Source organism: Cydia fagiglandana, chromosome 12 (genome assembly GCF_963556715.1).
Source record: "Cydia fagiglandana chromosome 12, ilCydFagi1.1, whole genome shotgun sequence".
NCBI classification, from domain to species: Eukaryota; Metazoa; Arthropoda; class Insecta; order Lepidoptera; family Tortricidae; genus Cydia; species Cydia fagiglandana.
The window spans coordinates 10,405,719-10,430,201 of NC_085943.1; the positions used below are offsets into that span (position 1 = coordinate 10,405,719).

Genomic DNA, 24,483 nt, shown 5'->3' on the forward strand with positions numbered 1-24,483 from the left:
ATTATCCACTGCATCATCAGATTATTACGATTATAATCTGTGTGATAAAGTTCTATTTCTAAACACAACTTTTGTCACCAGTTCAATGCGTATCATTATTTTCCGCAAAAGAAAAAGGACTAAAGTAAAGTAGAATGACCCATTTAAGAAAAGGGATAAGGCGGGGTACACATAATGCATAACAATGGCGGATCGTGTGATGTGGAAATGAATTGCTTATTTCGCGCTCGAAACACTCTCACAATTTATGGAAAATGGTAATGACATTACATTTGACATCTCCAGATGAAAACTCGGCTCATTAACGATACATGGTTGGAATTTGGAATATATTCTGAACAGCACTCTTAATCTTTTTGCCCCGCTTCTGACATTTTGATGTTGTAGGAAAAGAACGTAAGTCCGTAACGATGAATTTGAATCCTGTCCAATTGCTGCAGGGTTTTAGAGGTACTTGAAATGTATTACTGGCGCCAATGGAAAAATGAGTATAAGGGAGCAGCAGCAGGCGTATTATGGATGGCTTTATACACGTGATAAGATCGACAAGTCACTTTTTAACACCGCGGGATGGAAGTGACGTATACCGTTTTATCACGCTGTCATGTAGACAAGAACGACCATCATATCCGTGCAGAAATCTATTGAAAGCGATAACGATAATGAAGCGGCATGGAAAAATTTCTGGTCACCTTATTTCGCCGTTATCAATGTCATAATAGGTAACATCGAAGAAGGAAAGTTTTAAATCATGTGACAAAGGACAATACCAAAAAGAAGTAAAGACGCTGACTCTCAGACTCAGGAAATTATGCTGCAAAAAGGAATTGTGGTGGTCAAAGGAAACCATGGTTGCGTTACATACGAAAATGGAACGGAACTCAACAGGTAGCTGAGAAGAAGACACTTGGATATGGTTCAGGTACTTACATAATTGTTGATTAAGTCCGGATGGTCGGTCTCCAGCCCGTCGTCCAGGATGGTGACTACGACGCCGCGGCCCGTGATTCCTTCCCGCCACGCGGGGATCACGTTCATGTCGAGACCGCCGCCTCGGTTCTAAAAATAAATTACATACAATGTCATTATTTTTAAGATTTCAGAAATTTACTTATACAGCTACCACCAGTTTTGACATAGACAGATATGCTCGCGTCTACGTAAATTACTTTCTATACATCTCGCTTGCACTAATGTGCGAGTACGAGCGAGATGCATAGAAAGTAAGTTATTTAGACGCGAGCGTATCTGTCAATGTTAAAACTGGTGGTAGTGGTTTTGGACGCGTTTTCTAGGGAATGGTAGTAAAACATAATCGACAGGGGCAGTACTATGTGAGGCGTGCAATACTGTGCAATAAACAGTATTGTATTGTACAAGTAAGAGTGTATTGTATTGTACAATGTATCATTGAGTTTTCACACACGCCCGATTTTATGATTGCTCCGAGCACAGAAACCGTCTAGCGAACAAGAAAAACAACATAAGTTTAATCTAGACACTATCATCAGGATGATTCTTGACCTCCTGTTGTCAAACATTTAATTTTGTTTGTGACATTTTTGTATTTACCTAGTCGGTAGGTATCAAAGAATTATATGACAAAGAACAACTCTCAATCTTCAAAAGTGTGACCAAAAATGAAATGCAAGTGTGTGCGTAAATTGTCTATGTGAGATCAAAAATAGTGATGTCATGTTACAACATATTAATAATCTGTCGATGTTTGATTGCTTTATCGACTACTTTTTCAAATGTGTTATTTTAAACACTAAAATTCTATGACATTATGACGTATAAATAACACTTGCACTGCGTTTGCCATAAAAATCGTTGCAGACTTATCTTAATGTAACTCTTACTGTGTTGGAAAGTGAAGTTATCATGACACGCTAAACATGAACACCTTCAAAAAAGTATAACAATTGTTATTATTTGAAGTCGGTTATAAAAGATAATATCTTAATGATGTCTTGTGAAGAAATAATTACATAGCTATTAATATACCGACAAGTTATCGATACTGTCATATGAACATTTTGTCAAGCCCTAGCGTAAACTAACAGTTTATGTTTTTACACAAAATATTCTAAATTATTGACTAATATGATAAAATATTAGCACGGAACGGAAGAAAAACTTATAATGAACTGTATAAATCGGCTTCTTGCACTTTTTACGCTGTTAATTTGACAAAATATCGCTATGAAAATTTCGCTCGGAATATCATAAATCCTCTGAAATGAGTATTTGCTTGGATTATTTGGCCCTGTGACACTGCAATCCGGCACACTACAAGACACCATCTTCACTGAATTACTTTATTTAATACTTTTCGTCCTAATCCGTGTATATTTTTCAATTTGAAAATTACCGTGATACGCTCTTGGCCGTCCGCGGCCGTCGTCAAACTCAAAAGTGGTTACGTTTTCTCATTGGTAGTCTGACTCTTTCGCACTTATGGGATGTTCATATACGTGATGGCTTCCCTTTCGCACACTTAAGCTGTCTGTCAAGCGCAAGCGAATCCTAGGTCTATGGTAGGTATTATAAAATAATAGATATTTAAAAATCTATTGTAGGTAGGTATAGGTAGAGGTTACAATATTGGCCTGTAGAGGAACTATTTATTACAGGCCACCACAAGCCGCGATGACACGTACATAATTACATAGCACAAACAACATATATTATAAAACACAAATTCTCCGCAACTCAGCGTTTAATTTATGTGACAAATAACACATAAATTAAGCAGAGAGTAAGTTTAATAATATAAGAGTTTGGAACGTTTCTAAAGTTATAGAAAATATTTAAAGTACTAATACCAACAGGCTGTTTAGATTAAATTATATCAGTGAGATTCTTTATTGATAAAAACAAATAAATAAATAAACAAACATCATAAAACTTACAAAACTATAGATAAAAAAATTGCCCCAGATCGCCGTCAACGGGCAAGGTGCCCAGAAGGCTGGCCGTATTTCCCCGCTGTATAGCGATGCTAATACGCTGGGCGAAATAGTGGCCAGCTCTCTGGTCATCAGTGAGATAAATCAGATCCCTTAATCTATTAATGAAATGGTACACTGTAATACACTTTTATTAAAATTGCGATTTTTCTATCAAGGAAAGTTAATTAATTTTGCCTTAACACATCAGCTTTTCTTTGAAAGTGACTTTCAAAGAAACGCCGAGTTATTTTTTACATCTTTTTATTACACAATTTTATTATTCATTCGTTACTTTTCAGTGACTCGTAGACTACATTACCATTTAAATCCACTTTTAGAAGCCTCTTAGAAATAAAAATTATGTCAAAGTCCTAAAACCCAGCGAGCGCTTTACAAGCAGACAGAAAGGGAACAAATGGGTTGACGCGACAACGTAATTGACTTATGACGAAACAGGAGCTGAGTTTTAAATATTTCAGGTATACCCGTCTCGCTAACGGAAGCGGCTCCTAAAACTAGGCGAAAAATCCTGCGTAAAAATCTCAAAGATCGAGGTTTCGTACTCGACTGTTTCCTCCTCCAAAACTTAACCAGTCGTAATCAAATTTGAAAATCTAAATGATTATAAAATTATCCGTGTCGGACTATTTTGCTTTTTTGGCTAATTGATATCAGTTTTGAATACTATGCCTCTCATTGCGGCATAGTCAATGAGGCCATTTTGGCCATTTTTGAAGGGCTCTAGCCTCTAGCGCCTTAAAAAACAAAAATAAAAATATCAAAAAAAGCAAAACGGTCCGACACAGATATTAATATTTAATCTGTGTTGAAAAAATCATTGCTCTAACATCAAAACCCACAGAGGAAACAGTCGAGTACGTTTGTATGGAGAAATGACCACTCCTGTTGGCTCTTAAGGATTCGTTTTGCTCCAGTGAAATCAAAACAATTATTAAAAAGTATACTATTACGAGTTGAAGCCGAAAATAACTCAATGTGTTTCTTTAACGACTTGAGAATGAAGTTAAATTTTCTTCTTATGTTCTTCTATTAATATTGACAGAGCCGCAAACTTGGCTCTTATTGCTGGCAAATTTAGCTCGGGTTTTTAAATTGCATTTGTTAGATATTTACTTCGGAATTAACAAAGAATACCGATTTTTATGTCATTTTATATTTTTTACGTTGCGTTTGTGGAAATTTATAGTATTCATACTTTTTTTTCATCCTCAATAACTAATTGTTTCTTCCACGTCTTTAACGATCTTACAGGCATCAAAATATTTAGGTTTAGTCATCAGAATATTTTTTTTGGAAAAAGGAACATTACTTTATAAAGGATACTCTGTAAAAGTGGAGCACGTAGTAAGAAAATATCTGTGGCCCTAGTGAATAAGGGTACAAGTATCGGACAGCGCAGTTGTAAAAGGACGTAAGTTCCAAGTAACACTTATGCCCTTTTACACCTAAGCTGCGCGAGACTTGTACCCTTTTTCACTAGGGCCACAGATATATCTTGACATTTAGTGACAAATATTCCTTATGAATTGTTCATGAAGATGACTGTTTTTTTGTGTCATCCTCGTTTTTGTCATCTTATACTACATACCAAAGTAAATATGACAAATTACTGTGTAAAGATATGCCACAATAAATAATTCATGTTTGCATAATCCGTGTTTTGTGTTTGTCTACATTACACATTAACATTATTCTATTCGAAATTTACAAAACCACAAGTCACAAAAACACTGTTGTTCGGGATTAAAACACATAATTCTGCAACCCCACACTCTGCTAACCACCACATTTCATTCTGATTGCGGCATGTTTGGTCACACACTTTACATATATTAAACTTTATTTCAATGGGATACGGTTAAAAATGTAGGTACTTAGATTTGTGCCGATTGTACATCAAAACGTGGATATCAAACAATCAATCAGCCCGCGGATTTTTCGCCGCAACGCACCGTGCGTTATCATTTCGTTTTGCCAAAATTGCGAAATATATTTTTCGCAGGCCCATTTTAGAAATTCGAATTTGAGGTTTTCTTTTTTTCAGCATGTAACGAACGTTAACGAGGTTATGTCGTAAATAGGGGCGATTAATACCAGCTGGCGATATGCATTGCTAGCATCGTACGCACGTGTACCTACATCATGTTAGTGGAATGCCTCTAATTTTAGTGATAGCGATAAAATTATATAACATGAAGTTATTAAATATGCAACATTTAATTGTCTATAGACACACGGCTCGATTCGGGAAATGAAATAGATCTCTGCTAGATCTCAACAAGTTACGATATGGATAATTTAAAGATATTTGTAAGATAGATACGTCAAATTTGACGTTTCCGCGATTCTGGAGGTCCCCTTGAACGATTTCGACAAGTTATGACTTAGATATCCAAGTCACATCTAGTCGATATCTAATGTAAATCTAGTTGATCTCTTTATCGTCTCTGATCTTGTGATTATCTCGTTTCCCGAATACGCGTGACAATGTTGAAAATCCATACTACCTCGTATTTTTTTGTTTATGACACTGTTTAACTAAACAGAATCATTTGTTGATGTCATCCAATATTACTATTAGTTGTCAGTTTTACTTACTAGATACCACATGTGTGGCCATTTGGGGTCGTTGAGTTGAAACTTGGAGTCGGCGGCTCTCGGCCGACCCTTCACTCTCGCTGGTATCTCTCTTTTGTTCCCTGCTTCTCTCTTCGTCGCCGCTGACGGCGATGGGACGTACGTCCCGACTGTAAAAAAAGATTTTGGTTACAAAATATTATTCTAGACTTATGAGCTTTTGACGAGGATAAGAAAGGACATACGTTAAGTTAACAAATACTTGAGCAGTTTTGAAGTAGTGTTGCTTAAATAGATATTTAGCGAATACATATATCTAGAACATTTAGTCAATTGTGTTAAAATTACTTTGTGCACTGAATGAAAAAAGCTGTCAATTTCAAATAAAATCAGTATTCAGGTCCTCGCGGCCGCTAGAATTTTCCGCGCGAGTACCTATTTCGAATTACGCATGATGGAGATACCTACTAAAGACTACCGTTCGGATTCAGACTACACCAGAATAAAGTGCCGCGACATTGCTGCCGCAAATGTCAAATTCGATGTTGCTGCCCGGATTTGTGTAGTCTAAATTAGAACGCTACCTTTAGAAGAGGCTTTTCCGCAGCAATCGTCTTTCGTTTTACGATAATCTTACCTGTGGAAGAGGTGTTACAGACTATAAAGTCCCGTTTCTTCCGCGACAATGCTTTCTGCTGTCGCGCCCAGCGCACCCTCGTGTCTCCCTCGAGGCGCCCGTGGTGATCATGCGACGGCGACAGCGACCGCTTGGCCACCGAGTGACATATGATAAAATGGCGACCATCTTAGCCCTGCAGAGCGGTACCTTTAGAAAAGGCTTTTCCGCAGCAATTGTCTTTCATCTTACAATAAAAATCTTACCTGTAGAAGAGGTGTTGAACACTATAAAGTCCCGCTTCTTCCGCGACAATACTTTCTGCTGTCGCGCCCAGCGCACCCGCGTGTCTCCCTCGAGGCGGCCGTGGTGGTCATGCGACGGCAACAGCGACCGCTTGGCCACCGAGTGGTGGTGGAAGTGGTAGTGGTTGTCGAAAATCTGCAACAAAATAAAAGACGACTTTTACTCACAGTTTTTTAAAAGTACGTCGTTATGTACAAACTAAGTAGCCCAGGAAAAGAGACAGAAGGCTACGCGTACACGGACCCAGCTGCGAAAAACGAAAGCTGTCCCTCTAGTTCCCTTCTCTTTAGGAGACTTAGCGCCAGTTGCACCAACCACAATTGACAGACTAATCAACGTCAAGCGGCAGAGAACTACGAAACTTTCCATACAACAAAATTCTGCGAACGCTATAACGGTGACAAACGGTTTGGTGCAACCGGCCCTTAAGATTGTGCAACCTGATTTTTGGGTTGTGCGTTAAATTGACCAAATAGGACCCAAAAATCACAAAGTTGCACAACCCTAAATGCAACCTGATTTTTAGGTTGTGGGTAAAATTGACCAAATAGGCCGGAATTAAAATGTTGTGCATTTGTTTCACGTAAGATCTATGGCAACAGAAAAAACAATAGGTAACTAAAGTTAAAAAAACAACCGGAGATAAATACGGTACCTATCTAACAAAAACATTTCGGTGCAAGCTAATCTTCGCTGTGTTGCACAACAATAAGTTAAACGGTCGAACCGAGCAGCATTAAAACAACACTGGAACATAATGCTAGCTTTACACTTGTTTAGTATGTATCTTTAGAACTTGAGCTTTTTTATAAGTACCTACAAGACTATTTAAAGAGAGTAAATTGAAGTTTCTAGAATCACTTCTTTTAATATTGATCGCTACATTAAATGACTTTATATATATATGTACTGCCGGGATAACATTAGTTAGACTATACTTCTTTTAATGCAGATCTTTGCAATGAATTCCTAATACTTCGTTGACATAACTATGTTCATACTACTAGAATTCACTGGGACTTAACATTTATGCACAATTTACTATTATTGCATCATTACATATGCATATAGCACATGCGTTTAAGCTAACCGTGCACCGAATTGGATAAAACAGAGTGTTAAAATAATAGTCATATTTTTGCACACTTTGTCATTGTAAATGCCATACATAGTTGTTTTGGTCTGTATCTATTTAATTACAGGTTACAGCTAAAGAAACTAACTAAAGAACGTCGCTTTCCACATAGATTTCCGTACATTGACCGGAGGGTCATAAGGAGTTATGCGCTATCTCTATTGTACGCGCATAATTATAGTGCTGTACCGCCCATGATGCCTGTTGTTAAATGTCAGTGCGAGCTCGACAGCAATGTGCGCGTGCAATAGAGATAGCAACAGGCGGGTTAATGTACGAAATCTATGTGGAAAGCGTCTCTTATTTAGTATTAAATCTCATGTAAACGCAGCACTAACCAAAAATGGAACATAAACTCAGTGGTCATGAAACAGGGAAATGAAAAAGTAATTTACGCTAACAGTCGTCGTGACATCGCGTGGCAACGACTTTCGTTTCTGTAATTCGCGCTTCGGCCATCAAGATCAAGCCAATTTAGTGATTGAAGGTGTGACTCGGCAATCTTAATGTAAATCAGGTGTAATGGCGCTTTGATCTTAATGGTTCCAATCGTATAATTGGAACCATAATTCTTATTTATATGCGGCATTAGATTCATCATCCATCTTAATTTGTTTTGGTTTTGACAAAACTCGTAGTGCATTTACGAACAATGGATCCGAACCGATTTTGTGAGCTTAGATAAACTTTGCTATATCTTTTTCAAAAAATCTGACTATACTAAACGCCATAGACCCCATAGGCATTTTCCCCAATACTATAGGGCAAATGGTACTTTATATACCTAACATTTGATATTATACTTAGGTATATATGGTTAAAATACACAGAAAAAGACCCTTACACTCTAAAAAAAATTTGGTTGGCCCTATCAATATCTTGATGGCCGTAATCAAGCATCTTGATTCCATACGAGCCTAACAAGAACTTAAACACATCAAACAAGGTAATTCTGATTGCTATTACTATTGTTAGGTAACTGAACCAATTAAGATCTTGTTCAATATTTACACGAAAAATAATTATGCTAACTAATTGATCCTAGTAAGATCAACTAAGGGCTTGATAATGAAAACAAACAAGTTAGTTTAACTAAGATGTAAATCAATGTTAACATGAAGAATTACTGTATTAACTATTTGACCCAAATAAGTTCAACTAAGAACATGATTACACCAACTTATGGCGTATTAGCCTGAACTAAGATATTGGTCAATTTGAATCTTAATTGTTTAATCATTTCAACTAAGATGTAAATCAATGTTAACATGAAGAATTACTGTATTAACTATTTTACCTAAATAAGTTCAACTAAGAACATGATTACATCGACTTATGCATCTTATTAGCCTGAACTAAGATATTGTTCAATTTGAATCTTAATTGTTTAATCATTTCAACTATGAAGCTTGTTTAGTACAATACCATTCTTGTTCAATTGTACTATGACTTACTTTGTCGCATTTACTAAAACATTTCTTTCACATCTCTAGTTTTTATACGCGCCGTGCTGAATAATGCTGGTGGTCCTCGTTATTATTCTCAAGGAATTAGTCTTAAATACTAAAATATACATTATACATTTATTTCAGATCTTTTTGGCGATCGGCTTAGACCGGTTTAGCTTTACAAACACGGGAGGAGGCGTGCTTGTGAAATGTGAAGCCATATCGGCCTAGGCCGATCCTCAAAAAGATCTGAAATAAATCTGTAATCTGTATTACCTACTTAGTATTTAAGACTAATGCCTTGAGTATAATGCGAGTACGAGGACCAGCATTTATTCAGCACGGCGCGTATAAAAACTAGCACAAAGAAAATTTATAAAATTTAAACGAATAAGTAGTGAATAAAATATTACAACAAAGAAAGGGATAAAACATAATTAAACTAAATCAAGCCCGTAGTTTTATAAAAAGGGGGTAAATGAATAAAACAAAAAAATATTATAATAAGATGTTATTTATTCATTTAATCATTTTGAAAGTAAACGTTTTGCATTTAAATTCACGCGCACGGATCCGTGTCTAAGCATACGAGGGGTTAACACTCGTTGGTCCAATCACGTTCACACTTGTTGGTCTATCCAAGCACACTACACTCACAGTGTCACTACGCGAGTTTGATTCGGATGTCACTGGTTGTTTTTTAGTCAAACAAATCACAATATTCCACACATTTAACAGTTTAAAAACCCATCTTCACGATTAAAATTGTTGTATTTGTGAATTAAGGCTTCTCTTACCAATCTTGGTATATAGTGGCGTGCTGTCGAAATGACCTTGGGACTATGCAGCTCGATCCAGTGACTTATACTCGACTCAAGGTGACACTGAGCAATAGCTGACTTGTGAGCGTCGTTGTTCTTGACCGCAGCGATGTGGTCTTTAATTCTGCAGGCAATAGTGCGTTTGGTATGCCCACTGTACGAACTACCACAACTGCAATCAACTTTGTACACACCAGGTTTTTCCAGAGGAATAGGTAATTGAATGAGCTTAACGCAACTGCGTGCTACAGAGACTGACTGCTCGGTCGCACGCGCCACGAGAGGGGCGCGGGCGGGGCGGAGAGCGGGTGTACAGCTCTTGATTGATCGGATTAACCGATTATTTAATTTAATTATTAAGAAAATCGATTTAACAAATAATTCTTAGTAGAATGGAATATTAGTTTCGTAATCAATACAATAACTTGATCATAATGGGATTGAGTGTTTTATCTTCGTTGTTCTAAATAAATTATATGTTTAGTTGATTCAACTAGCAAATCTTATGTAAATCAACAAAGACAAAATAATCAAATAAACTATTAAAATGTTCATAACTATTAACATATTTATCTGTTTTAATTAAATTGTTAAGGATTGAATTAACCTACGTTACATAATTATGCCAACAAGTTAATAATAGATGCAAAGTATACAATTGTTAGGATTAATAACATACCTACTTTATTAGTTCAATCACAGATACACTTATTGTTTTAAGTAATCAGCTTTCTTTGATTTATATAAGATCGTTATTGTTGTAATTAACTTAACGTCAACGAAGAGAAAACTGCTCTTAGTTGGTCTTCATTTTTTAGAGTGTAGGATTTTTCCGAGCATTATAAAAGAGCTCATAATGTAGCTTGGCTCAAAATAGCCCTACGTGTACTAAGACAATGATGTTATTAGCAGCCATATTCAGTGTCAAACAAGTGTCAAAAGTGACGTTTTTGTTTGTAGAAACCTCACATTTGACACTTGTTTGACACTGATATATCCGATCCATATCGTTTCCATATCTATTATTTGACGTATCTTAAAGTTCGAATATGGCTGTAACACAATGAAATATCACAAGTTAATTATTGTCTCTTTGGACATGTCACGTGTTCTATAGGTCTCACAACATAACTCATAAACTGTTCCTAGAACATGCAAATATACGTAAGTGTAGTAGGTACTTAATAATTACCAAATTCGAGCAAAAATTTTCGTTCAATGACTTTCCAATTAGAGCAATATAAATTATCTGCATTCTACCCTTTTAATTGCTTGCACTTGTTAATATAAAGGTGAATATTGGAGTATAGGTAAAGGTGAATGTTGAAAGTGTACGTTAATTAAAGGAATATTCATGTTGCAACGAGTGGAGCGCAGTGCGGGCAGAAAAGGGTCATTGACGTGTGTCGAGTCAGGTTCAGAAGAGTATCAAATATTGCGTTTTTGGTGCAATATCTAGTAGGTTTTTTGGAATAAATTTATGAGTTTTTTTAAATGAATACGCAGATAATTATGCAGAAACTGAAATAAATATCATATACGAGAAAATAAATGAGCAAGTCTCTAGTTGCCTAGGCCTGGAATCGAACCAGCGTCCTTTGCATTCGCGGCAGATGCCTAGACCCCTCGGCTACCCGGGCCATGGCGGCACGGGCTGAATTTTTTCAAGGACTTATATGCAATCTCTGAAAGGCTTGAAATAACACATTAATATATTTCCTAATAGTAATTGTTTAGATTTATTCTTTAAGTCTTTTCATAAGCGCTCAATAATAATAATGTTAATTTAGTACGCGACCGTGCGCGAGCTTTCACAAGTGCGACCTCTAGTCTAGAGCTTATATACTCAACTTATATTGCGAAGTGAGCCACGTCTGGCTAAGTAAGCAATACCAAGGTGTAGGTAATAAATAGGTCCCTAGAAAGGAATTTCATTATCTACGTAGAAGCGTTTCGCTATGTCGTGACGTTAATGATATTATTCCTATTAAGTAATGTGCTCTTGATTCATACACATATCAGCTTCACCCATTACCCAAATATCATATTCAAATGTAGACTACCGGATGTATTTCCAATAACACTAGGAAATAATAATTAACACAGCTGTCATTCAAATCGCCTACACAGCTCGAGCGATATGATCGGTCGAAATGACCAGTATAAGAGCTTTGTGTGATCACGCATAGTTGTGAAGGGTCTTGCTATATTGGTAGGTAAAAGAATTCGAAGAGGCCATGTTCGAGTAAGCATTGGAGGAATGGAGCTTCCAACTATTGGACCGCGAGACGCACCGGCCCGTGGTAATTGGAAAGACCGCATATCGAAACTAGAAATGGATGAAGTTCATCAATTTTATCATCGGCTTTTGTACATAAAAGCAATATTGCGATCTGTTTCTATTAAAACTTCTACTAATAACTTGAATGTGGTGTGCGGGAATGTTATATTGGAAATATCATTATTTGGTCATAAACCTATTCAGGAATTGTTATATTCAACTTACTTGTTTTATAAAATGGAGGCTAACGACACAGACTTAAATAAGTAAATACTGAGGTTCAAAGGCTGTTTCTTCACTCTTGGTTTAAATAGACCTAGATCATTATTTGTCATGTCTTATGAAAAGACGTTTTGTCATTTTATAAGACATTTTGACTAATTGACGCATATTAAATTTTATGGATAAGGGATTATTTCAACGTTATTTATCAGAAAGAAACGATTAATCATGATCAGGATTACAGTACTTAGGTACGTGCGATTTCGCCCGACAAAGATAATCGCCTATGACGGAACGAAGGGGTACTTAAATAAAATATAATTCGAAAATTCCATCATTAATATTGGCACACGGAAGTACACCTAAAGTTTAGGTAAATAAAAATACGATGTGAGTAGAATTATAGTTTCAAAGTTAAAACGCAAATTACCATTATCTCAAAGATGGCAGCTAAAATAAATTAACAGTTTTGAATGATTCACGGTTATATAGTTTCACTGGACTAGCCATTCTCAAAGTGTGTTCCGCGGAACCCTAGGGTTCCGCAAAGCCTCTGTTGGGGTTCCGCAAAAATATACTTGTAATAATAAGAAAAAAACCAGCTCTTCTATAGGTATATCTGGTCCACAGTGATGAACGAAAATTTTTAATTTGGGGTTCCGTCAAATATTTCGCTTGCCGAAAGGGTTCCGTCACCAAAAAAGTTTGAGAACCGCTGCACTAGACTTATATCGACCGGGATACCTATGGACCGTGATTACCTGTTGGATTGTTTTCGAGCTCCTGATATTTCAACGTAGTTACATGCATCTTGTTCACGGGTAACTGATAATGGGCCCGATTCGGATTTTGAAATAGACATCTATTAGATATCTTTTAGACATCACCAAGATACGATAACGATATGTTTAAGATCTAACCTGTCAAATTTGACATTTGCGCGATTCTGGAGATACTCTTGAACGATTTCCACAGGATATGACTTAGAGATCCAATTCACATCTAATAGAGATATCTTACTATCTAACGTAAAAGTGACATTGGTTGCCCGAATTGCGCTGCAAAAGAGAACTAGTTGATATCTAAACTATAACGTATCTAGAATGGATCTAGTACGTGTCGTCTCTTGTGAATATATTGAAGTTCGAATACGGCAGAATAGCGGGTGGGTGTCAAAGTTGTGTAGGTGGCGCGCTCGCGTACTTGTGTAGAATAAGTTGTGTATCTGCGTAATATTGGGAGCTCGAAAACAATACAAAAGGTAATCACGATTCACATCCCGGTCGATATAATTTAAGTCTCGTAAAATATGTAAATTTCATGTTTTCATTCATGTTTTTTTTTAAATCAATGTAAATAATTTATTTGTGTGTCGTTGGCGTAATACGTGTCGCCATTCAATTTTAGATTAAGTCAGGTCCCCACAGAAACCAGCGCCACGGTCTGCCGCGGCATCATGCTGAGTGGGGATCCTATTTTAGCGTCCTAATCTGTTTTATGTCTGCATACTTTTCTTTTTTTTTCTCATGTACTATGTTGTGACGTTAAAATAAATGTATTTCTTCTTCTTCTTCTTCTTCTTAAATTAGTCAATTTCAGAAACTTTATTATTTATTATTACCCTAAATAACTTACTACAATAAACCGTAAAAGAATAAGTAAAAGTATGTGTTTTAGTGAGCGTTAAATTTATAAAGCCTCGTTTATAACGGAGAACACCCACAGTGATAATAAAGTATGTCGATATAATTTTATTAATACTGGCGCGCGGCGGCCATACGTTGCCATAACCGACTCGTGTTCTTACTGGTTACGCGAGTAAACGAGAATCTAACACTTTAAACTCTCGTGTTTTGTACACATATTTAATTACACAAACGGGTCTACCGCGATACAATTTCATTGTGTTGTTGTGATATTGTATTGTAATTTAAGGAATAATAATGAAATTACATAGCAGTAGACCCGTTTGTGTAATTAAATTGAGAATTTAGTTCTCGGGTACCGGTATAACGTGACCTTGACAGTGTCTTGAGAGTGACTCGGTAAGTAATGGCGATGCTTATGTTTATGTGTACGATAAAAGTATTTCTTTCGAGAACTCCGTCGAAATTACACGTATATTTCAATAAATAATGAAAACATCCAATGTGATCTTGATAAGGGCGCATTAGATATTACATATTAGATGTATAAAGGCATTAATGGATGTATGACGACCAGTCTGGCCTAGTTACTGGAGTCAGTTATGTAACGCTGCCATACATGACCCAAAAATTTTTTATTAAGCTATGAGCTTCATCACATCTGATATTTGAGTAATTCTAAGCATTTCTAGCCTGAAGTGGGGGGGAGGGTGGGGTACAAAGACGGCCGCCATCCGTCATCTTTAAAAAAAATCTACTCTGATCCTGGTGGGTACTAGGGCAAGTTTGGTATCATTTTCGTATAAACCAAAGACGTAGAATTCATTGCTGATATTTGTTTTTTCAATTTCATAGTAATTTTACAAGAAAAACGTAAAAAGGTGAAAAATTTGATTGGAGATTTTTGCTACGCGGAGCCGAAACTACAAAAGATAGAAAGTTGAAATTTGCACACTAGATTACATTTATAAAGTGTACAAGAGATAAGAAGCGATTTTGAGAAATTCAACCCCTAAGGGGGTTAAAAAGGGGATGAAAGTTTGTATGGGGTTCAAGTTTTATTTTAAGCTAGGAATTTGAAACTTCGTAAAACGATATATTATTAAAATACAAGAAAACTAATTTCAGCGTTTTTGAAAATTCATCCCCTAAGGTGGTGAAAAAGGAGTTGAAAGTTTGTATGGATATCAAAAAAATTTTCGAACGCGGGACTTGAATCTTTGTATTTGGGGATATTATTAAAAGACAGGAAAAGTAATTTCAGCGTTTTGTAAAATTCATCCCCTAACAGGGTTAAAAAGGGGTTGAAAGTTTGAATCCATTACAAATCCGAGTAGACACACATTTCTTATTGCCTCCCAGGCTTGAAATGCTTAGAATTACTCAAGGAACATATGTGATGAAGCTCATAGCTTAATAAAAAATTTTTGGGTCAACTTTATAACTGCTTCCGCTAAGTGGGTAGTGACTCTGCCTGCGAAGCCGATGGTCCTGGGTTCGAATCCCAGTAAGGGCATTTATTTGTATGATGATACAGATATTTGTTCCTGAGTCATGGATGTTTTCTATGTATTTAAGTATTTGTATATTATATATATCGTTGTCTGAGTACCCACAACACAAGCCTTCTTAACTTACTGTGGGACTTAGTCAATCTGTGTAAGAATGTCCTATAATATTTATTTATTTATTTATTTATTTATTTATTTATTTATTAATAAAATTGCTTTCAATATTTTACGTTTTACGGTAAAAGTGACGTTACGACAACAAGACAGTTTTTGCGCAATAAATGGAGATTAAGAAAAAGTTTGCGGTTATAAAGCCGCTACAACCCTTCAAATAGTCTTTATTTTTTGGGTTTAATTCTATGATATAAATCTAACAATAACAAGTACATAACCTAAACCTCAACATATGCTATAACTAACTATAACCGATCAAAACCAGCAAAATATATGAATCCGGACTGACTGGATGAATAGCTTCCATACGTGAGTTAGAAATTCGATTCGGAACACGTCAAAAATGACTGCTCTCTGGTTCGTTCATCATCGCGCTTTTTTGTTTTCATAAAAACCGTTTAAGCCACAAAAACAATAAGCCATTGAAAAAACTTACATTGTTTTGCATTCAATACAAGTTCGACGTTGGTAGATTTCTGATTTCTATTACATATTAATTATAAAATAAAGTTGTTTTCTTAAGGTGCCCACTGAAATCCGCCGGACGATATCGGCCTGTCAGTTGAAAGCTAAATTTGACAGCTCCGAACAACTGCCATGCTGATATCGCCCGGCGAACTGGTAATCTGTGGGCCCCTTTATTTTGTATTGAAACTAATATTTTTTTACTTGCCTTTTCCAATCGTCCTTCAAAATAAATAATTTAGTTATTATTTTGTAGCAAAATATTGTTTCGCTTTACAAAACATTTTTCCCTTTGTTTGAAACAACAAAGTTTAATAAAATTAGAAGCTTAAACAAAAAACCTATTGTATGCTGAAAGTTAATTTCTACGAGCTAGCTTTGTATGAAATAAAAAGAAAAATTTAAATTAATTATGTTAAAATCTAATTTAGATTGTCGTGAGTCATATAAACATTAGGCTAATACGCGAAAACGTACGCGGCGCGCGGCTATTGTGAACGCTACTCATGCACTCTTAACGGCTCGGTCACCACATCGAGCAACTTGCGACGGCGGGAGCGATAACCATAGGTTTGAGCGTGACACAGCGGTCGGACCTTTCGCTCCAACCTATGGTTATCGCTCCCGCCGTCGCAAGTCGCTTGATGTCGTGGCCGAGCCGTAAGAGACCCACAAATTACCAGTTCGCCGGACAACAGATGCCTGTCAGTTAAACGCAACTTGCATCATTCACTAACCCGGGGTTAACCGGTTAAACCGTTAACCCAGTGTCAAATTGTACTGGTAACCATGGTAACTCGTCCAGGTTTAAGTGTTAGTGGGATGGTGCAAGTGGCCCTTGTACTTGAAAATGGAGACAGGCTCTTCGAAACATGTCGCGCGAGTGACTAAAAATAAGTGGGTTGAACCGTAAAAACAATAATATTTTATGTTGAAATTTAACATTCAGACACATTGAGGAAAATGTTTCAAAACCCTCATTAAAATAAAAACAACACATGACCCTCCTTAACTTCCCGACTCAACCAACCGTGACTAATTTATAAAACGCACATACGAATATGAAATCGTCCAATTCACTCGAGCAGCATCGTGGGTTGATTTCACCCCTGATTCAAAAAGGACCTATATCTATAAAAACTCCAGCGCAGTTGCTTCGTTACAGAAGAGTAGGAGTTATCCAATTGCTTGGCAAGCGTTTGCTTCATGATAATCAGCATCCGAGTGATCTGGAAGATGGATGTTGACTATTTTTAAAATAATATATTTTACATCATGCACGAAATAAAACACTAAACCGCAATTATTTTTGCCACAATTACTATTTCATATATCGTAAAGAACTGTAAAGAAGAGATACGTATCTAAATAACTGCTAATAAAACTATGTTTTATACATATACATTTCATAGTAACTAATCGCTATGACAGTAGGCAAATAAAAATTGGTATGACATGCAATATAACACTTAAAACTCTCGCGTTTTGTACACATATTTAATTACACTTACAAACGGGTCTACCGCGTTATATTATAATTTCATTATTTTTAATAATACAACGTCGGAATTTAAGGTAAAAACAATGAAATTATATCGCGGTAGACCCGTTTGTGTAAATAAATATGGATCGACTTGTCAGTCTAATAAATTATTATCTTTTTTAAAAAGTATTCGATTGGCTATACGACTGTCAAAATCACATCATATCAACAAAAAAAAAAACATTTTTAAAATTTTCTAGAATATTAGGTATTTGTTGTGGTATATTCGTATGATTATAATACCATTACACGTGTCTCATATAACTTTATTTTCGCAATAACGAGTAATTTGAATTTCATAACAAGCTGAAAGTAATTAGTGTGTATAAGTTTGGTATTTTGGAACGAGTTCCTCGGATCGTAACGGAACTCAATACATTTCATATTTTGACGGTAGCTCTTGAGTGAAAGAAAGCATTTTGCGGCAAAGTACAACCCATTACCGACGGAAATTAAGTCCCTTTCACCTACTAAATTATTCGCTAGTCCAAAAAGTATTTTTCACGCCACTGTTCGGAAATGTAGCAATAGATGGTCTAAAACCAAGCTGGAAAGTAGGCAATAGCTGTAGCACCTGAACCACCACTACTACAATGTTTCATTGTTATCATCATCTGTCATTGGTGACAGTTCGCTACAGCAATGAGTATCATTTAAAACATAAAAAAACAATAAAAGGTCTTTTTTTGCGGAACTTTTTCCTTCAAAAATAAAATTAGGTTATTTATAGAACCAATTTCTTGTTTAAAAAAAAAAAAAGAAATGACAAAACCATTCACTTCATTTTTATTTAACAATTATCCATTCAGTTCAGTTCACGCTTAAGGCTTTTTTGACTTTTGTAGCTGTTTGTGGTTTTTTTAGCAAAAACGCTTCTAATTTTAGAGTCGGTTTGAAGCAAATAACAGAAAAACGCCTCTTAAAAGTGGTAAAAAAAGTAAAAAAGGCGGGATCTGAAAATACTTACTGAATTGGATAGTGTATATTGTGTTTGACTAAAAAATATAAGAAAGCGTATCTACGCTCGCTATAAAAATGAGTTCTTCTAGTGAAGAAAATGATATTCTTACGCTGACGCCTACCGAAATTCAAGAGACAGTACAGGCAGTGGCTAGTAATTTGCTACCAGAGAAATCGCGGGCTAGTACTTATAGTTATGTAAATGTTTTCTTATTTCCTCGCAGTAGTCGTGAAAAGCACTATGTAATGCCTCGGCCGGAAACGCTAAAGATGGACTCGTATTATTCGAGGGCCTCCACTAACGTGTCGGCCCTCGAACTCACTCGTCCATCTTTTAGCGGTTTTCCGTCCTCTCCTACAATGTACTATTATTGAGTTGTGTCCGTATAATCTTAATGAGTATTTTAGATAAAATATATCACAATCTAATCTAATCTCCACATATGCAAGATTTATTTTTGTAGAAGTAAATATATTATATCATTTTAAATTATGCCTACCTACACAATATGGTAAACTGTATTGAGACAAAACAACATAATATGTTATAAAACGATGCCATCGCAATGAGGTTTCCGACAGTTGTATAATAATTATATATCTCTACTAATATATCGAGAACGCACTTGCTTCTCTCGAGGTACCACGAGGTAACGCTAGCCAAGTCACAGCAATAACACCCTACCATTGAGCACGGCTCCTTGCGCCCGCGGCGTATGACCCAGCAACCAACCCCCAACCGAAAAGTCTTAAGACACCGCCGATTATCAAGACACAAGTCCTCTCTACCCTGACTCTGTATGAACTCGTGTGGAAATAGGGATTTGCAACCGAGCCTTTCACGTGCAACCTATCTCTTGACCCTATACCCGTATGGAGACACGCTGGAAAATTCTTTACATTTACGCTTCAGTGACATAGTCTGGAATTTTGCTTCGGGTGGTTCTTTTACCGATAGTAGGGCAACGGTTTTGGAAATTCCTTTTAGAGTACAGTCAACTGTAAAAATATGGGTGCACAACTCATCTCAAAAATATGTCCCATAGCTCTTATGTCAGTGAATTAAGAAGTATGGTACATATTATTTTTGAATAAGTTGGCTAGTGGCTACACCCATATTTTTACAGTTGACTGTAAGTACCTATGATTTTTTTTGCGTTACCTACACATAATGTGTTGTATTTTTAAGTTTTAAATTTTGAAATTATGTTAGCTAATAGGGATAGTCAATGTGTAAGTAAAAACAGCGAAGTCTTAGTAATAGGGTCCCGTTTTACCCTTTGGGTACGGAACCCTAAAAACAGTGTTCATTCATACGTGCAGTATTATTAGGATTATCTATGTGTGTATAGTGAGAACTGAATAAAAGCCTAGTTACACCAAAGTTAAGGGCACAAAGCGTTTTACTGAGTTGGCAGCCGCAGGGCTCGCAGTCTAGACATGGGGAGAGTAATAATTAAGGCGGCCAATATTATTCTCCATACTAACTTGGACCCCTGTTTGTTCTATGGGTAATAGAGGAAATATTTACCCGACAACGGCCAAGAAAAGGTTATGACTTTAGCCGTCTTTGCAGGTAAGTATGAATTGGGTGTGATGATGTACAATGGCGTTCAAAACTGCATGGAGATATTGCAACCGTAATATTAAGGCATTACGGTCGACATCTATCCAGAATGCACTTTTGAACGCCATTGCACATGAAAAAACAAAACATGACATTCGTGGTTTTCACAAAAATAAATGCCTTTTCCGAGGTTCACATCTAGGATCCGACAGGTACGACCTTCCAGAAAAGAGTGTGCTCTTAATGTAGTTGTCCACACGAGCGACGGTAATAGCTTAGGGCCACCCCACACTAGCGTCTTTTGAGCGTCGGCGTCTAGTCAGCGCTATGAAAAATGGCGTCGCTGCGCAGTTGCGTCAACGTTGCGTCGAGCAGCAGCCATAGAGTTGATTAGACGCCGACGTTTGGACGCTAGTGTGCGGTAGCCCTTACCATCGCTCATATGGACAACTCCAGCGATTCGTATAATCGTATATAATATAAAAGCCTCTTATATAATAAAAAAGGGTTTAGAAATTCTCGAAAGCACTAAGTAGCAAATAGACCTGACAGAATTATTTTTCGCTCGAAAGGCTTCGTAATCAAATCTCATCCATTAAACTGTAATGGATTAAATGAAATCTCGTTGAATAATATAATGGGTATTCAGGAAATAAGGAAATAAAAAAAAGAAATGTAACGTTGATTTTGTATATAATATATTTTTTATCCCTCCAGCATAGAGTAATACACAGTAAGATTTCAAAATATCATTGTTTCGTGATCAATAAGTCTTTTCATGTTATTCCGTTTATATTTTATTATAAAGTACTACGCCATACATTTTCTATGCACGAAGATATAAGTATCCTCCTTCCATACAAATTTCTATGGACAGTAGTTACAAATTCTTCATAATTAAAAAAAAAAACGAGAAAAAAACAGACTATATTAAGGTTCAGAACATGTGGCCGCTTCCACACTCTATTACTTTCCAAGTCAGTAAAGTTACCTCAAGTCGTTTTAGAAGTAATCTGTGCCGTATACGTAATGTGACCGTAGCAGAACTGATATAAAAAAAACAGGCTAAGTGCGAGTCGGACTCGCGTACGTAGGGTTCCGTACCATTACGCAAAAAACGGAAAAAAATCACGTTTACCTATTATATGGGAGCCTCACTTAAATGTTTATTTCATTCCGTTTTTAGTATTTGTTGTTAAAGCGGCAACAGAGATACATCATCTGAGAAAATTTCAACTGTGTAGCTACTAGCTATCACGGTTCTCGAGTTACAGCCTGGTGATAGACAGACGGACGGACAGACGGACAGCCTTAGTAATAGGGTCCCATTTTTTACCCTTTGGGTACGGAACCCTAAAAAGGATTACTTAGGAGATTTATACCTTTGCTACCGGCCTAACGTGTTTTCCTTTTGGGATTACGATTTCCATTGTTTCCTTATTCTGGGAACTCTTTAATATTATCGGAATCGGCTTTGGCTTTTACTACAATACGTTTATATACGAGAAATATCTTTAATAATACATATTTATTCAAAACATGATGATTTTTTTGAATATGAAGTAGGTATGTCGCTTCCATACAATGCCACTAGTTATACTATACAGCCCTAGGTCTTAATTTAGGTTTTACGGACCCCATCGCGTAGCAAGTGTGATGAAATTTCTAGCCCATGGTGTTAAAAAGTGACAGTTGTTTTATCACGTGGATAAAGATGGATAAAGCTATCCATAATACACCGGCTGCTTTATCTACACACATAATTTAAGCTCCCTATGATAAGTCCAGGAACTGCAACTGCCATTGCGGTATTTTACCACATATTATTTGCAATTGACATTTAATATGCAATAAAACGTCATCTTGACCGAATACAATTTTTTTAATGTAATAGTCAGCAAACAAGCAGACGAGCCGCCTGGTGGAAAGCGGTCATCGTCGCCCATGGACATAAGCAACATCACAGGAGCCGCTTAAGCGTTGCCGACCCTTGATACTAGAAATAAAGTTAAATGAAATTCCTCTGTTTTTCATAAATGTTCGAAATTTGATTGTCTTCATTAAATCGATATCGACATTATTATTACTCAATAATTACATTTTCACAAATAAGAGTTTTGTTCTAACAAAACAGTTTATCTTTCTGCTGGCAGTAATTTGAAAGCATCATTCAAAAGCATCATTTGAAAGTGTGTGTAGATAAAATATTTTTTAACACAAGAACCAGGTTAAACTAGCCGGTTTTGTGAATTCGAGAATAAAAAAGTAAATATTTTGTCAAGCGTGTAAGTTAAATACTGAAGGGACTGCAACGACAAGAAATTTATTTTTAATCTTGTTTGAGCGTATTGAGACCTAAAGTGACATTCCATTTCCAACTGCAGCTGCAATACTGTTCATTTTACTATGGAAACGCGTCGCTGTCATTGTCAAATTCCATAGTAATTTGAACAGTCTTGCAGCTGCAGTTGGAAATGGAGTGTCACTCCTAAGATACGTTAAGTTAAATCATACGTTTTTAAATTTTTTACACGCCTCCCCGATTTGCATTAGAGTGACATTCCATTTCCAACTGCAGCTGCAATACTGTTCATTTTACTATGGAAACGCGTCGCTGTCATTGTCAATTTCCATAGAAAATGAACAGTATTGCAGCTGCAGTTGGAATTGTAATGTCACTTTTAGTGTTAATAATGAATCGCGGGACATGCGATTTCCAGTTAGATATATATCTGTGGTCGTAACTCTAGAGCACGTTCGTATTTCGAGAACATTGCCGTTTTCTCTTTTTATGACTTTGTTTTGAAATTACGGTACATTTTAGTATAACCTTTATTTATTCACAGCCGTTCTGTATTTCAAAGGGTTTTTGAAAGCAAAGTGTATTTTGAAAGAAATGTATATTTACTCTGGAGGCTTTCAGTCAAATTGAAGAAAATGAACAGTAATAATGAATTAAAAGTTTATGAGATACAGAAAGTCAGAATTAAATAAATTACAAAAAGTGGATTCGTTTAAAAAAAATTGATGTATGCCTATGTCTATATCGGTATTCCAGATTTGGTTTTGATCAAAAAAACTTTAACCAATCCATCATATTTAATAAGTAACGTATGAGGGTATTGAAGATCCAAACTACCGACATTACCTATATTTATTTCGTGGTATAGGCATTAATTATTTAATGATTACATACTTACATGTTATCATCAATTCATCACACTAGATTTAACATATACAACAATTCAAAGTTGAAATAATACTATTACTAGTATCTACACAACTTTATCCCCTTAAGATACAAGAGTTCAAGTACTTATGCTATCCTAAGATTTTAGCTACCAATTTTAACTTAAATATCTTGGAGACCGAGCTACGTTCGGGCCACATAAAAAAACTCAAAAATGCGCGTTATGTCAGAGATAAGACCTACCTATATCGATTACGCCCCCGAAAACCCTTAAATAGCAAACATTGAAATCGTTAGAGCCGTTTCCGAAATACCCGAAATATATAAATAAATATACAAGAATTGTTAGTTTAAAGCAGCGATCGGCAACCAGCGGCCCGCGGGCCGCATGCGGCCCGCCAACCTCTCGCTTGCGGCCCGCGCGCCTCCCTGGCTATTTTGTATGTAGTACTGACGATCGACAATGTCTGCTAAAGTCACAAATATTACCAAAGTGCGACCCGCGTCATCTTCGTTAACTACTATGTGGCCCTTGGCTGCTAAAAGGTTGCCGACCGCTGGTTTAAAGGTATAAGATAAGATTACATAATTACCCCACCGCAGACAAGCCAAATGTTAAGATAAATCGCGAATGTTACACAAGAGAGTCCTTTCGTAGCATTGATTTTCGCCTCGTAATCTGCCTTCGTAGACGAGCTACGTGCTACGAGTGTAGCGGCGCGTAGTAGGCTCATAGCCGTAGGAGTGGCTCTCAACTAAACTTCTAACTTCAAAAAACACCTATTAAGGGCTCGATTCGAACTTTGGGATACGTCAAATATTACGACTAGATACGATATAGATTAGATGTCAAACGTCAGAATCACGTCAAATCTATATCGTATCTAGGCGTAATATTTGACGTATCTTTAAGTTCGAATCGGGTAGTTAGAGCCAACTGCGCTTATTGCAACTTGAACGGATAAGATGCGATTTTTAAAGATTGACAGATGTCCAAAAAAACAAAAGCACTGCAAGTCGAAACAAAAGATTTGTGAAATACTCGT

At 36.4% G+C, this 24,483-nt stretch overlaps 1 protein-coding gene across 2 annotated transcripts in view; it reads right to left on the reverse strand.

Annotated features, from left to right (window-relative positions):
• The window catches only part of LOC134669553 (furin-like protease 1), a 352,565-nt gene that overhangs the window by 61,474 nt on the left and 266,608 nt on the right, over positions 1-24,483 (reverse strand). For both annotated transcript variants that reach the window (XM_063527160.1, XM_063527159.1), the window contains exons 3-5: positions 6,435-6,609; positions 5,574-5,722; positions 931-1,059 (exon numbers count right to left, since the gene is read on the reverse strand). In XM_063527160.1, coding sequence (XP_063383230.1) covers positions 931-1,059; positions 5,574-5,722; positions 6,435-6,609 — 453 coding nt within the window. The remainder of the gene's footprint in view (positions 1-930; positions 1,060-5,573; positions 5,723-6,434; positions 6,610-24,483) is intronic.